The following is a 15343-nucleotide window of genomic DNA, read 5'->3' on the forward strand; positions in this document are numbered from 1 at the left end:
CAATCCTCTTTAGTTTAATAAACACATAGTAATGAAGTCGGGCCGACATATCTGCTGGGTACACATTGCTCAGTGCGTGCCTAGCTTAACGCTTATTTCTGCTTTCATCTCCAGAGGATTAGGAGGATAAAAGAAGATTTTGTGGTAGACGTGCTACTGCTGCATCAACCTTGGGAGCCTGCCCCATTTGGTGTTTTGTGGAAGCGAATAAAAGGATGCAAACTTGCAAGGAACAGAACTTTTTGTCTGGGGTCTTCCACAAGATCCGAGGAAGCAAAGAAAGCAACAAACCTCTTGCGCCTACGCATGAACAGTCCTACTGCTTGTGCATTCAAATCCAGGCAGTCCAGGGACTGCAGCACCGCAGTAATGAGGTCTTCCACACCTTGGCCCAAAGAGGAAGGGGAAAAGGGTAAGAAGCTTATGCGCATCTTAGGATCCTTAAAGAACCGCTCCCTAGAAGAGAAAACTTTCTTGAATCACGCCGCAGTGCGCTCCATGGTACGAAGCCAAGGTGGGTTGGGCCCCGGCTGAGGGATCACACCGGCCGCAGCTGGAGTATGGCAGAAACAGGAGCAGCAACCACGCGAGCCTGTTCCTCCCGCTGAAGCGACATGAGCTGCACCAAGTTGGAGAGTGACCAACTCATAGCCTGTGCCCACAGCGGCTTGTCCGCGGTGCCTCCTGACGCCTGCTTGCAACTATGCCCCGCCTGACAGACTGCGCACAGGCCCGGGGGCCCAACTGTCTACATGGCAATTTCACATGCGCTTCAGTTTATCCATCATTGTCTCCACGAAGACCACTGACTAGCGGACGCAGGCAGGCAATAAAAATAAACAAAGTCACTGAGCAACTGCACCCCAAAACACTAAGATAATAATAAAATGCTGCATAAATGCTGAGCCCTCAGAGGCAGATGCCGTGGGATAGGTGAAGTTTTCTCAAACTACGCAGACAATTAGGCTGAACCAGGCAGCCACAATGCAGGGGGGAGACCAGCTCTGACAGGCTCCGTCCTCCACGGTCTATGTGCTACCCCTCTGTCCTACAAGTGCTACTCTCCTCTGCCCCCTTGTGGGGAAAGCACTTGGAATGCTCCACCGTGGGCTGCCTGTGGCTAACAAAGGGTCAGTCACTGCCAAGTCGTCAAGATGTCATCCGCCATCCAGGACTTCGCGGTCACCCAGCAACCTCTAGAAGGGAGAGGGCGCGCTTAGCCCCCGAGCCCAGGAGGTCTCTACAAAATTACCCCAATTCATGCCATACTCCCCAGGCACTTATATCACACTGACGTGATGGGGTTGCAGAGGGGCGGAGCTAGTGTTAAAGCTACAGGTTTAGTTAGGTGCCAGCTCCTGCAGTCCCATCTACAGCCCCATGGTCCAGTGTTCCCCAGCATTGAAGAGAAATAAGCATCAACTGCTGCCTCGGGGCTGCTCGCGGCACTGTAAAACCTACGTCCCCTACAACTCCATTCCTTAAACTCATGCAGACACTATTGAATAAAAACATTAAAGAAGTTTTCAAAACTCGGTCCTGAAGGCATGCTAACAGTCAAGGTTTTAACAATATCAATGCTTGACCACAGGTGACTTAATTAGTACCTCAGTCAATTTTATTTATCCACCTTTGCTCAACCATGGATCTCTCTAAAGTCTGAACTGTTGGGAAGCCTTGAGGACTGCGTTTGGGTACTTCTGCATTATCTAAGCACCAACATACAACAGAGCTGTATATTGTAAGTGGTACTGTACATGCATAGCAGCGATTATGCATTAACAAAAAAATCTGGCTAAAAAAAAAAAGAGTTTATACCAGTGAGAAATAACAATTCGGGGAAAAAAGCAGGTTTTTAGTAGACTAAATACAATAATAAAAATAAATAAATGGGTTGAACTTTGTAGAATGACAGCTACGCAATTTGTGCAATAATGCAGGAATATGATGTGGTCCACTTTCTTATGTGCATTATAAGATTACCATCGTATAGTGTGTACACTCAATCTGTCGTTTACACACATTAATCATATTGTCCCATCTGATGTGCTGCACGTCATATGGAACAATGCAATGTATGATGTGGTGCACATTGTGTAGTGTACGCATGACCACACATAAGGACCTGCTTCTGATTTGGCAATAGAGTAAGATAGTTACTTGCTCTATCTGGACAAACCATGTTGCAATGAAAGGAGGTTCAAATACACAAATACACCATTTTTTTGCATGTGTGATAAATACTGGCTGTTTCTGAATATAGCCCACAAATGCTGGACAGCATTATGTTTACACTGCAATTTAGATTTGCGCTAGGACACCCCCGACCCGAATCTAGATCTCTCTGCACATTTTACATCTGCCCCACCTGCAGTGCAGCATGGTTTTACCAAGATGCAGTTAATGGATTCTGGCCCATAGTGTAGAGGAGCAACGATTAATTGGAAATGATCATCTGACAAGATAGATTGTGCCATCGTTAAGAAGATTGCATAGTGTGTATGCTCAATATCGTGTGTTCTGGGATTAGTGAAAGAAAGACCATTGCATCGTTTGTTACATCATTCAGCGTGTACACTATTGTGTCTGGGATTAAATAGAAGTATCAACTCATCATGGTGGCAGAGACATGTAAAGATAATCTGAAGGTATTTTAAAAGACTTAAACTTAATTGAACAGGATGAATATTACCTATTCTCATCATTAAGTTCATTCTGCCACCGCAACTCTCCATTGTGGACCACACTGTCATACCAAAGGATCTGGCCACCCGGGACTTGTGAATGCAACTTTTCTGTTAAATAGGAGAGGAACAAGGGGACGCGGGACACTGCAAGCGGCTAGATGTGAAAAATGCATGACAAAGCATTAGGGGCATGTAATATGTGGTAACTTAACACACAAGACATGAGATGAGGAGAGTAAGGAAAACAGGAAAGATCTGTTACTCACACTTAGTACATTTTCAATGTTCACCAACCATCCATCAAAGTGATAAAATTGTGCAAGGGAAACCATCTGATCCGCTACAGATTTGTATGTAGATTCATCACCTCCCAGAAATGACTCGCAGGCCTTGGCTCCATCTTCCCACTCTGTGATAAAGGTCCCTAGGCGACAGTAAATGCTTTAATTAACAAAATGGTTAATGGAGTATGGTTTATAGATTAGCACTAGCTGATGTGCCCGGTTTCACCGGGGTAGACCTTAGATATTTACTATTTCCATTTCCTTCATCCCATTTTAACTTGAACTAAGCATATGAATTTTACGCGTCTGGGGTAAAGAAGCATGGTAGTATCCATTTAAATAAATTGATTTTTTAATACAAAAATTAAAAAAAAAAGGTGTGTTTTAAGTCGTATGTAAACCATTTTTTTTTCTCTACTTAAGGATTTCTTTGTAAACCACATTGGTGGTTCTCTCTTCAGGTGCTAGGATCGCCAGCCTGCTAGGGGAGCTCACTCTGGAGCAGGCCACATATAACTGCCCATGTGAGAAGCAGTCTTCTATCAAGTCAATTCCTGCCATCTTCAGCGACTTGTTGGTCATTGTAAAGCAATCCTTAAGAGGGAACTGCAACTTCTTGAGCTTAAAGGGGTCCTCTGATGGTATGAACACCCACTCCCTCCCCGAGCACAGCTGGTGAACACTGGCAGTTGGTGTGGATCTCCCACTTGAATTTTGGACTACGCTGTAGCCACACCTCTGGAGCCGCCACTCGTCCCAGACAATGAGCTTACAGTCCCGCAGCACTCGGGTCATGTACTTTGTCACCCAATCACCTTGGCCGAGATTAAACATTTTACCCCTTTTCAGCAAGTAGAAGTATTTGTCTCAATTAAAGACACTTTTAATAAAACATTTTAAAATACTCCTCTAACACCCACCTGAAATCTTAAAAATTCCTGTCCCATTCAAAGAGCACCCCCATATACCTGTCCCACATCAATTAACCCATTTTTCCTGCACTCTTTCACCTCAAAAAAAAGGGCATGTCACTATTGGCCAAATTAAGCTAAAAAAAATTTCTGCCCAATTAGTCATTAAGGAGGGTGTCCAAGTGGTTCTGAACCAAGTCCCAACATTTTTACCTTATAGGGAAACAGGGATTTTCCTCAACTTTTCACCTGCTGAGGAAGTTGCGAAAACTGCTCGTCAAAAGTCACAGCTGCGAATACCATGGTTAATTGGATTTCGCGTTAAGTATAAATTTGCACGATAAGCCACTTTTTTGTGAAAAAATGGCTTATTGCAGCTAATTGAATTCCCCCCTTAAGATCCAGGAAATTGCCGGGTTTATCAACTTTGTCCCGAGTTGTCAACATTCACACATAGCAAAAAGCTGGGCCAATGCGCGTTCAAGTGCAAAAACCTGTATTTTTGCTTTGTGTGTGAAAGGAGTATTAGTGGGTGCTTAGGTCATGGAAGAATATACTCCCTGAATTTCATGTTACTAGCTCCAGGGGATTGGGCTGGGCATTGATGAGTCAGGACATTTGTTTTTATATATTGGGATTGTGGGTACATACCGGTCAGCATAACTAATGGAGTGTGAAACAAGGGCACAAATGTCTGTATAAAACAGGAATAGAACTGCTATTAAAACAGTGATTAAGGTACACATTACAGAAAATTATATGCAAAATAGGAAACTATATATTTTATATACAGTATACTCATTGTTTAGGCCATATACAAAACATCACTGTTAAATGAGAGTTGAAAAACAGTGCCTCTATGGACCCTCCGTCCATGGCTGCCCTGCAGGGCTCGATCTGGCATACATATAATCTAGAATATATCACTAGCCAACTCCATGAAAATGTTGCTAAGGTTTCAGAGACTTGGGCTCCTTGACTAGCCTATCAGGAGACGCATCCCTAGCCTAATATGGCCTCTCTGGGGTGACTCCCCATGCCAACTCTTCCCTTACCCCCCTTATTGTTCCTCACTTCCCCTCCTCTTGGTTTCCCTTTGTCTTTCTTTCCTTCTCTTCTGATAGTGATATTTCTTATCACCTATAAAATAATGGGGGTTTGTTTCATTTTATATGAGCGAAGCCCATTTATGTTCTTGTTATATTTCATGTGGCTGGGAATATTTTGCCAATTTGTGTCTTGACTTGCCATTTTATATGCAGTTGTGCCTTACTTACTGTACCCTGAAAAATCCAATAAAATCATTTAAAAAACACAAAAAACAGTGCCGCAGTTATTAGAGGTTGATTATAACTTAGGTGGAAAAGGGATATTATTAAATCCACATAAGTCCCGAGTCTTACCTGAGATTTAGAACACAGGAGCTCATTCAGACCCGCTCGCTATATGGATACGCTCACTTCCAAAATGAAGCCATGGCAGGCGATCGCACGGCAAGGTATAAGCACGCCCACTATGTCTCAGTGTGCGATCACTTTGTGTATGTAGACGCCCACAAGCCTATCTTAAGACGCCCACTTGCACACGTCATCTCCAGGAAGTGTATGCAACCATCGGTACATCGGGTACCATCGGATGCGATCACAGCGCTTGAGGCAGACCATACCCAACTGCAAGCACTACGAGCACTTCAGTGTGAAATACAGCCAAGGGACGTGTACTATGACGCTGCCTGTTAATTATGAACGCCTCTGCAACGGCGTTAGGACGCTCAGGCACGCCTGCGTTCGCACCTCCACTCCCCCCCGTTTCTAGTGACCTGCCCGTCACCACCCACAAACAGCTTCTCCTGTCACTCACTCTGCTGGGCAGTCTATGCGCAGCGAGCGTACGCTTCCCGATCTCTCGCACTGATTTGTGCACTGCGATGCATACACAGAATGCGAAAATTGGCCAGCTACGAGCGAACGCTTCTTAGCGACCGGGTCTGAATTGAGCCCACAGTTCCAAACCGGGTCTGGCCTGGGACAGATGTCTTTACCACTGCGGCGCCGATACGCGCCATTACCGAATTGGCGCTGTTCATACTGCACAGGGGTGCAGTGTTGTCACTTGGAGAGGACATATCCTTACGCCAGAATGCGGCTCTCCCCGTGCTGTAAACGGGTCCCAGGTCGGATGACCCGGGTTACCAGTTTACACTAAGGGCCTGATTCAAACCCGGTCACAAGCGATGAGCGTTCGCAACCGGGTCGATGTTTGCCCACTGGGCATGCACACGACGGAGCTGGCTCCGTCATACGCATGCGCGAGACCCGGCTAGCGCCTAGAATTACAAATGCATAGAATTACACATGAAACACGTTACATGAAAGACAACCAGCACTATATAGTACAATAGTGTATTTTCTTTTGCCTTGTCTGCCACTGACAGACACGGCAAAATAAATGACAGCTTTTCTGCACCAGCGGGTTTGTTCCAATATATATGTTGCCATTTGGGTTACATGGGACAACTGCCTCCTTTCAAAAGAGGATGGACGAAATTCCAAAAGGGGGAAATCCACTTGTTTTGGGTGACGCGATAATTATTGGGCCCCCATCGGAGCGATTCAAAATAGTTTTAGTTGTCGCACCCAAATAGACAGGATTTATCTAAAGTCCTGGTTAGGGTGCCCAGATTGTTTGGGCGCCCAAAACCAGGACTTTTCGTACATTTCCAGTCGCCGCCTCAGGAGGGGGCGAGCAGAAATCCCTGCGCCGGAGGCTATTCGCACCCAAACGGAGCAACAATTAAATTGCTCCGTCTGGATCCCATCACTGACAGCTGCCGGTGAAAACAATTGTTCACCACTAAGGCCCATTATGTACTTCACATCCAACTGTTCAACATATAGAGCACAACGTCTAGCATATGAAGTATAGCCCTATGTACAGATTAAATATACAAAACAGTTCTATGCCCAACTCCCATACCAAGACCCATCTCACACACACACACACACACACACACACGTGCAAATTCCTTGATGGCAGCCGGACAATGTTAGCAGTTTAATAAAAAATATTTTGGACGACTGCATGCATGACCTTCGCTATGTACTGTGTGGATTTATGTCAGTTTGCTGTGTAATGTTTATGTAACACAGAGAGAAAGTTGAAACCTTTACAATTGTTTTCACAGCATTGTGCGCTATGATTAACAGTTATTCATATAATGCACATATATTACACAGTGCTTTACAGAAAATATTTTAGTTAGGAAGTCACTGCCCTAGTGGAACTTACAATCTATGGGGTGATTAAATTTATCGGGAATAGAGGAGGGTGCGAGGAGAGATCTGACTAAAGTGCCGGCTGCAAGGCTGTTTTCCTGCTTAGCGCAACGCTAACAGCCAACACTTTAGTCAGGGAAAGACGCTCTCGCACCTAAACAGCGAGGTTTAGTCACGGGAACTGCCATTCTCCAACTTAGCTGCTTCCTGTCCGTCAGAGTGAAACATTGTGGTGAATTGAATATATCCAGGAGCTCCCTCCACTGAATTGAATCCCTATATTTCCTATTACATGGACACACACATACTAGAAGACATTTATTGTCAGAAGCCAATTAACCTCCCAGTATATTATTGTGAGCAGAAAAGGACCACCCAGAGAAAACACGCATGTGCAGAGATTTAATGCTCCATTTCTCTGAACTACAAAATGCTGCTCTTCTAAAGATTATGTGATATTACCCGCGAGAGACGTCGTTGACAAGTGGTGTAACACATTATTCATGATTGTACAGATCTTACCTAGGATACACACCCCATGTTTGTGTGCAGCATTGGTCCAGCACACAGGAGGTAGGGTGAACATTCGATGGCTAAAGTATACAAATATATCAATGTACTGCCAATGGTAAAACACATATGGGTCCTTAGAGTCAGATCCCTGGATAAACCTGCAGGAGAGATCAATATTATATATGATTACCTAGCAGACATCCTCTTTAAAATCAACCCTGCCTTTCATCTGGCACACCGTTAATATCTAACCAAGCAGTAAAAAAATATAAAACGGAAGATAAAAAATTAGATATTCTTTATAGATATAAAAATGTAGTATGGAAGTGTACAAAGCCCTACTCCCTACCTGTCTTCTAGGTACCCGCCCATCATGTCATGGCAGACAAGGGACTTGGGTCTCTGGGTCTCAATAGGTGGATGCCTTTTGGCAAGAGGCGTCACAGCAACATTAAACATGTCTTGGCTGGTTGGCTTCCACGAGAGTAGCTCTTCCAGGCTTGAGAAAAAGAAGCTGATTGGTTCAGTGGTTCCTCTGTCATGATGCCTTGCTAAGTTAGAAAGAGCAATTTATGATGTACAGAGATTAATGTTACATGAATTAATGCAGAAATCTATATTACTGTATTTGCCAGTTATACAATGCCTTCTTCATCAAGCTCCTTTAATAGGAGTCTGATCTTATAGTAAATATGGCAGCTTTTTACCTGACAGCGGCACATATTCATATCTAATGATCTCTTTATAGACTTTCATATCTGGAAGCTGGGTTGGGCTGAGAGAGAGAACAGCAAAGGGTAAGTTTTTAAAGTTAGACATGTTCAACACCAAACACAACTTATAGCAATGAGCAGAACTTAATACAATGTCAAATCAACCAGCCTAAAGACAATAAGGAGGAAAACGAATGGCCTATATGTACTGTTCTTTTTTTTGGATGCCACCATTACCTTTACCACAACACCCATTATGTGACCAAGTCTGAAATGATAGTATAAAGCAGTGGTTCTCAAACCTTGGGCCTGATTCAGACCCGCTCCCCCACTGCGAATGTGCGAGACCAGTCCAGCGACGGCAGCTCCATCGCTACGGGTCTCGCTACAAGACGGGGCTGCTGTTGATTGACAGCTCGCCCCGTTTTGTAGGCGGGGAGGGGGGGTGGCTGCACAAACGCAGGCATTCCCTTAGGAACGCCTGAGGGCGGCCCTACTGACATCACTAATGATGTCAGTAGTGGACTTCCTGCTCTATTAGAGCAGGGAGTCCACTCGGGCTTGCGAGAGCTGACACCCTACCACAGGGTCTCCTTGCAATCCCGATGGTAGCGATAATCGCGATGGGCTCCAGGCCGCTCGCAAAAGCTGTGGGTTGTCACCCACAGCTTAGCGAGCGGCCTGAAGAAAAAAAAATTAAAAATAAATAAATCCCCGCCCTGATTCAGAGCGAGCGCTCGCCAGCTGCTCTGAATCAGGCCCGTGGTCCTCAGGACCCCACACAGTTCACATTTTGCAAGTTACCTCGCAGGTGCACAGGTGTATTCATTACTCACTGACACATTTTAAAAGATCCACAGGTGGAGATAATTATTTCACTTGCGATTATGTGAGGACACCTGGAAAACATGCATTGTTTGGGGTCCTGAGGACCAAGAACCTGTGGTATAAATGTATTTAATACATAAACTCTTATCCTCTATTTGAGAACGTCATTTGAACAATAGTAAATATACTGCTGCATTCGAATGAAAAAAAAAAACGTAATAATTTCCACTTTGCTTTCCTAGGAAGTAGAATAGATCTCAGGAGGCAGATACAACTACAAAACATTTTCCTCCTTGTTAAAACAGTTTTGCTACAGTCTAAAAAACAAACAGTTAAAGACAAAAATCTTAATGCAATTGATTACACTGATCAACACTCATTTTATTGCCAATCAAATGAGGTGATTTTGGGGTAACTTTGTGAAGCAGATTCCGAATATGACATCGGTTTTGTTAGATTGGCTCTAATTTTTAGATACACGGACGAGAAACAAGAAAAACACAATAGACAACTATCTACTGACTGCTGGTTGGGTGGCCGATCACATATATGGAGGGGAATTAGTCTGGAATGATAATGGAGTGAACACCTAGAATATTAGCATGTCTCAACTTCTAGATTGATTCGATAGATTCCCATAGGAACGCGTTCCCAATTATTTGAGGGTATCCATTGTCTTAAGAACTATAGCCAATCCGAAAAAAACTACTTGCATTTTTTAATTCAACCCCAAAATACGTTCAATTATCCTTGGCAACTACAGAATTTTGATTTTGTTGGGCTGTGTTATATAATAATCCAAACTAACTGCAGTCATATGTTACCAACTTTTAATGCTAGCCGCTTATTTAGAATTTGAGATTGAATTTTGCTTCAGGGGTTGAAAAGAAAACTGAACAGAGGAAACTCTAAACAAGGGATCGATATCATGGGGGGTTTTTTCCCTACAACTCACTAGAATGGTCACTGTCAATCTACCCTCAGGCGAGGATTCCTGGAAAGCGGCACCAAAATGCTACAGAGGCATCTTTTCTCAAATATAGAACGTGTGTTGTCTAAAACAAACATTAGAGGACCTGCTGAAATCATACACAAGACTCCATCTAAATAAAATCTACATTAACATGTTATTCATGGCGTTCCAGACAGTTTTTGGGTAGAATCGACCTTTATAGTAGCACCATATGACAATACTATTCTAGTTCACTAAAGAATTTCCTTACACATGCACATTATCCTGTTCAAAAACTATGAAAAAAAATAAATTAAAAAAATTAGGTTTCCATGAACAATTCCTCTGTAATTACCCTAGCTGGCATATACAGTGTGACATGAGCAGGGTACCGGGCACTATTTAATAAATGTTAAAGACATACTCCTGTTGTGAAGAACGAAGATGGCATTCCCTCGGTATTAAGTGTCGCTATTGGATGTATAGTTGTATTTTTAGGCATTGTAACTAACGGTAGTCCATCTTTAACAGAGCTATAGATAGCCTGGAACTGTTAGCTTTAAAGACTTTCTTCAAACCTTCCCGACATCCATTTTCATAGTAACCTAGACTTTGTGTAACTAGCGTTTGGTCACTATTAACTAAAAACACTAACCGTCCTGTAGTTCAGAATAGCCATAAGCAAACGACTAATAAAAGTTCATTTGGGTACGGAGCCTACAATCAACACTATCTGGAATGATTACTCCCATTTGAGGACAAAAAAACATTATATGCTGCAGCCCTTTTCTCCAAACCTTAGAGAGCTAGCAGTAGCAAGGGTCAGGACCTTGGAGAACACCCTGTGAGAAAAGGGCCTATAATCAAGGCTCAGCAAAGTGCATATGACAGGATTGGCTGGGATTACAGTTTCCATTGGAAACGATCATTATTGAAGAGTCAACCCAGAGAAATGCTGCTGCTACTTCTGAATGTCCATAGATCTTATTCCTTATCTGTGCCAGCCAAAAGTGGTATGACGCTTATTTTTGATCACAACCCAGCTGCCAAGTGAAGAATTTGGGACTGTGTCCAAGAAAGTTGTGCCAGTAGATTTAATTCTAGGTTGTTTTTTTTTACTAAAATTTCATGCATATTTTTGTTGTGACATTTATTAAACATGCTACAAAAACAAAACGGTTTGGTGATCTAGAATTAATGGCTAAATAAAAAAAAAAAATTGACAGTTACATCCAAATCATTGATAACTTAACTTGAAGATTTACAAGCAGGCAACACCAGGTACTTCAGCTAGTTTGAAATAAAAGTGGTTTTGGGAGCCTGGGCAAGTGCACTGCTGTCCCCTTTCATTGCTAACTGGTCTAGTGTAATGCTAGGTACACCCTAGGACAACGAACCGGTCAGCAAATCAGCAGACCAATCCACCATCCTAGCGGCCAATTGGTAAGCTGTACACATTTACCAATCTGCAGCTCAGTGTGGGTTTGTGCTGACATCACAACTGGGCGGGCATTTAAATTTTCCCACCCAGTTGTGATTTCAGTGTCAGCAGGTCCCAGCAGCAAGTGTACAGGTGGTCGGTGGGTTGCCATTACACACAGCCAGATGCACAGATATATCTTTCAGCTATTTCGGCGTCAGCTGTGCTGCAGGACCGACATGATATGTTTGTGAACAATGTCATTCAGACATATCTGGTGTACACACCCACCGATGCACTGGCGATATATCGCTTGGTGACAGAACGAGCAACATATTGCCAAGTTTGTACCCTGCCTAAGGAAAACACAAATAATGGGCATTTTGGTTTGTGAGCAGGGGCGTAGGGAGGGCAGTTCCAATGGAGCGCAAGCTCCAGGCACCGAAGGCTGTTGCTTCCCCACTGCAATGTGACTGCTGGCCTCTGAAGTGATTGGAGGCTAAGGAAGCCTCCGATCGCTTCAGAGTCCAGCATTCCCAGTGATGCAGTGCGCAGGTGATGACATGACGTAACCTGCGCGCTGAGGAGCCTGTGCGGCCGCGTCTGCTGGATCTAGTGAGATCCAATCAGCGTGGCAGCAGGAACAACAGCTCAAATGACGGCCGTGATGGATCAGGTAAGTACTCGGGGGGGGGGGGGGGGGGGACGGACTACAGCGGCACTACCTTAAGGGGCACTGCAGATGGGCTCATCTACAGGGGGGACTGCAGATGGGCTTATCTACAGGGGGCACGGCATAAGGGGTACTACTACAGGAGCTGATGACTGGAGTATACGGAAGGAGGCTGGAAACCTGGGGCAGGAGGATGGAGAGACAGGGGGAAGAAGGCGGAATATATTTAGCCCTCCATGCCCCACTTTGATGCTGCCCCTAATCTTTATTTTTACTGCTCTTTACTTTAATCCCATATGGATCCTCCTCCTCCCTGGAACACTTGAGGGGGGGCGCCATAGCACGCACGTGCTCCGGGCGCCCTGGCTACACACGCTACACCTGCAGCACAAAGATTAGGCATATTTTACATTTTGAAATATTGGTAGGACACATTACTAAAGAAAAAAAACAGCACACATATATATGCACACAAAATCGGTTTCTGAACTGGAGGCAAAACATTAACATACAAATAAATAAATATAGATGAAAACAGAATATAGACCAGTCTCACTTTGTGGTGGGGGGTTGCCTTTGCTCTTGTCGACTGCCCCTGCAAATCTGGGTCTTCTCTCTGCAAGACACAGCCCTTTCCATTATGGTTCCGTTAAGCTCTCAGCTAGTTTTGTTTCCATCTGACAGTAAAAGCGTGGGAGGAATGAAGGAGGGAAACAACGTGGGAGAGAACAAATGAAGATATAAGAGGTAACACATTGCAGAGGGGGATCATGAAAACCTGGGGATATGCATGATAAAGCGCAGTTATACTGGGCGCAATAACTCATAGCATCCCACAATCTATAATAAACACAGTTTTTAAGGAAACCACTTACACTAATTATACGGGAGGAGAAAAGGAGAAGTAACTTACTTTCTGCTTAGCGCAGTAGTACGCCCCGCTACCAGCGCAATAACGTGAGCTGGGTTATGAATCTACTATTCTGAGGATGGAATGAAGCAGAACGGTGTGGAAGACAGATCACAGTAGACCACACAGACTAGGTGCCCGCCACACCGGCTACGACAGATGAATCTAGCTTGGAGCCAAATAACACCGGCGCGGGTGTCAGGGGATGGAACAAGCAGCGCTGCTCTCCGTATCCTCTCTCATTCCTGTAACCTGTATCGCTAATATCATTCCTGCTACTACTACTAGCCATACACGTTCCTCCAGCCACACACACACACAGGACAGTCACACTTCCGCCTCCTCCTTCCCCGCTGTCATCGCATCATGCTGCCGCCCTGCGCTCGTCATGCAGCAGCATTAGTGTCCCGCCTCTTAAAGCCATCACCATCGTGGATAGCGGTATTCTGAAAACTATGTATGGGGGAGATTTATCAAAGCTTGAAAGGGAAGAACATCGGAAGCCCACAATCAAATGATGGTTGGGCTTCCAACATTGAAACTTTTGATGCAATGGTAACTAACCATCCCATCAAAGAATTCAAAGGTAAAAACTATTTATATGAATACACATACTTCCCAACATTTGTCCCAGAGAATTCAGGACTTCCACGAGCCGAAGGCGTGCGCCTTCGAAAATGGGGCGTGACCTGAGAGCAAAGTGGGTGTGGCCTGATGACACGCCCCCATTTGCATCACTAGGGGGCATGCCCAGCATCTCCGAGATGCTGGGATGACCCCGGGCTTCCATGAGCACAGCATCTATTCTCACTCTGCATAAACGCTGCCGTAAGCTTCCTCCCCACCACAGGACATTGCAGTACGCGGGTGCAGGGCCGGCTCCAGGGGTGGGAGCACCCTGTGCCGGCCCTCTCCAGTGCACCCTATCTTCACATGCATCAAAGCCACGCTCAACTTAAAATGGGGGCGTGGTTTAATTACCATAGGTCACGCCCCCTATGTGACGTTATTAGGAGGCGTGCCCGCTGGGGGAACCTCACTAGCTGGGCTTCCCCCAGTCCCTCTCCCGTCACTGAATGGATGTCGTGCACATGCGCGCAGCATCCATTCACAGTCTCCGGCACTGCCGCACAGCTGCAGCGGTGGGGGTCCCCAACCTGCCGATTTGACCACCTGCGGGCCACTTCAGTCCATGGGTGGAACAGCGGGACAGTACTCTCCCGCTGAGATCGGGATGTTGGGGAGAGGTGCGCCCTCTATGGGTGGCGTCCCTGTGCGACCGCATAGGTCGAACACCCCTAGAGCCGGCCCTGCGTGGGTGGGACAGCGGGACAGTCCCACAAAAACGGGAGGTATGCATATTTGTCTACTTAGAAATTCCCCTCCCCTGGTGAAGCCCGGCACTTCTATATGGATGTCTACCATATGGATGTCTACCATATTTTTCCTCCAATTGGATTATTGATATATGGGACTATAATCTAACCAGTAAGGAGTGGGTTCTATATACTCCTTTTGGAATTAAATCCATTTACAAGAATTTGGATTATATCCACCTTCTTACATTGACTATCATTAAAATCGGCATCCAGCTGGTTTATGGTATCATCTATAATCATTGATATATGTTTTATTGGCCATTTTTATAATCTGTTATTAAAATTGCCATTTTATATTTACTAAAGAGATTTACTTTTATCTATCAGCGCTCTCTTTATCTTATTTTTAATTGCTTACCCTATAGAAGCCTATGGGCTTCTTACTGCACCCGGCTCCCCACGCCTTGCCGCCCCGCCATCGCCGGCCCCCACTCACCTGCTGTCCATGGTCGCCAGCCCGCGCTCCTCCTGGTTCCTCCACCTCCTCCTAATCTTCTTCCGGGTGCAGGGAGGAGGAGGAGGATCCCCGGGCTTCCTGCACAGGTCACCAGCAGGAATCCCCGGGGCTCGGAGGGGGCAGGGTCCCATGGAGACCCCGTCATCCAGCTTCGGCAGCTTTGCAAAGGGCAGCTCTTATCGCAAGAGCTGTCCTTTGCGATACTAAATGCATATGCGATTAGTAAGGTTGTGGTGACTGGCGGAATGGTCACCGCAACCTTAGTACATCCCGGCCAATGACAGTCCGGCTCCAGTACAGCATGCCCAGCACAGGTGACGGGAACTGGGAGGCTGCTTGCT

The 15343-nt window shown here is 45.2% G+C and overlaps 1 protein-coding gene across 3 annotated transcripts in view; it reads right to left on the reverse strand.

Annotated features, from left to right (window-relative positions):
- ENGASE (endo-beta-N-acetylglucosaminidase) overlaps positions 1-13718 on the reverse strand; it is a 63746-nt gene extending 50028 nt beyond the window's left edge. The window contains exons 1-7 of one of the 3 annotated variants that reach the window (XM_088482627.1): positions 13170-13718; positions 12813-12933; positions 8378-8445; positions 8020-8221; positions 7680-7828; positions 2954-3111; positions 2693-2841 (exon numbers count right to left, since the gene is read on the reverse strand). In XM_088482627.1, coding sequence (XP_088338753.1) covers positions 2693-2841; positions 2954-3111; positions 7680-7828; positions 8020-8221; positions 8378-8445; positions 12813-12895 — 809 coding nt within the window. In that variant the 5' untranslated portion in view covers positions 12896-12933; positions 13170-13718. The remainder of the gene's footprint in view (positions 1-2692; positions 2842-2953; positions 3112-7679; positions 7829-8019; positions 8222-8377; positions 8446-12812; positions 12934-13169) is intronic. The other 2 variants (XM_088482629.1, XM_088482628.1) reach the window with 2 other exon arrangements.
- Positions 13719-15343: the final 1625 nt, after the last annotated feature.

Source organism: Taudactylus pleione, unplaced genomic scaffold (assembly GCF_031769625.1).
Source record: "Taudactylus pleione unplaced genomic scaffold, aTauple2 ptg000290l, whole genome shotgun sequence".
Taxonomy (NCBI): Eukaryota; Metazoa; Chordata; class Amphibia; order Anura; family Myobatrachidae; genus Taudactylus; species Taudactylus pleione.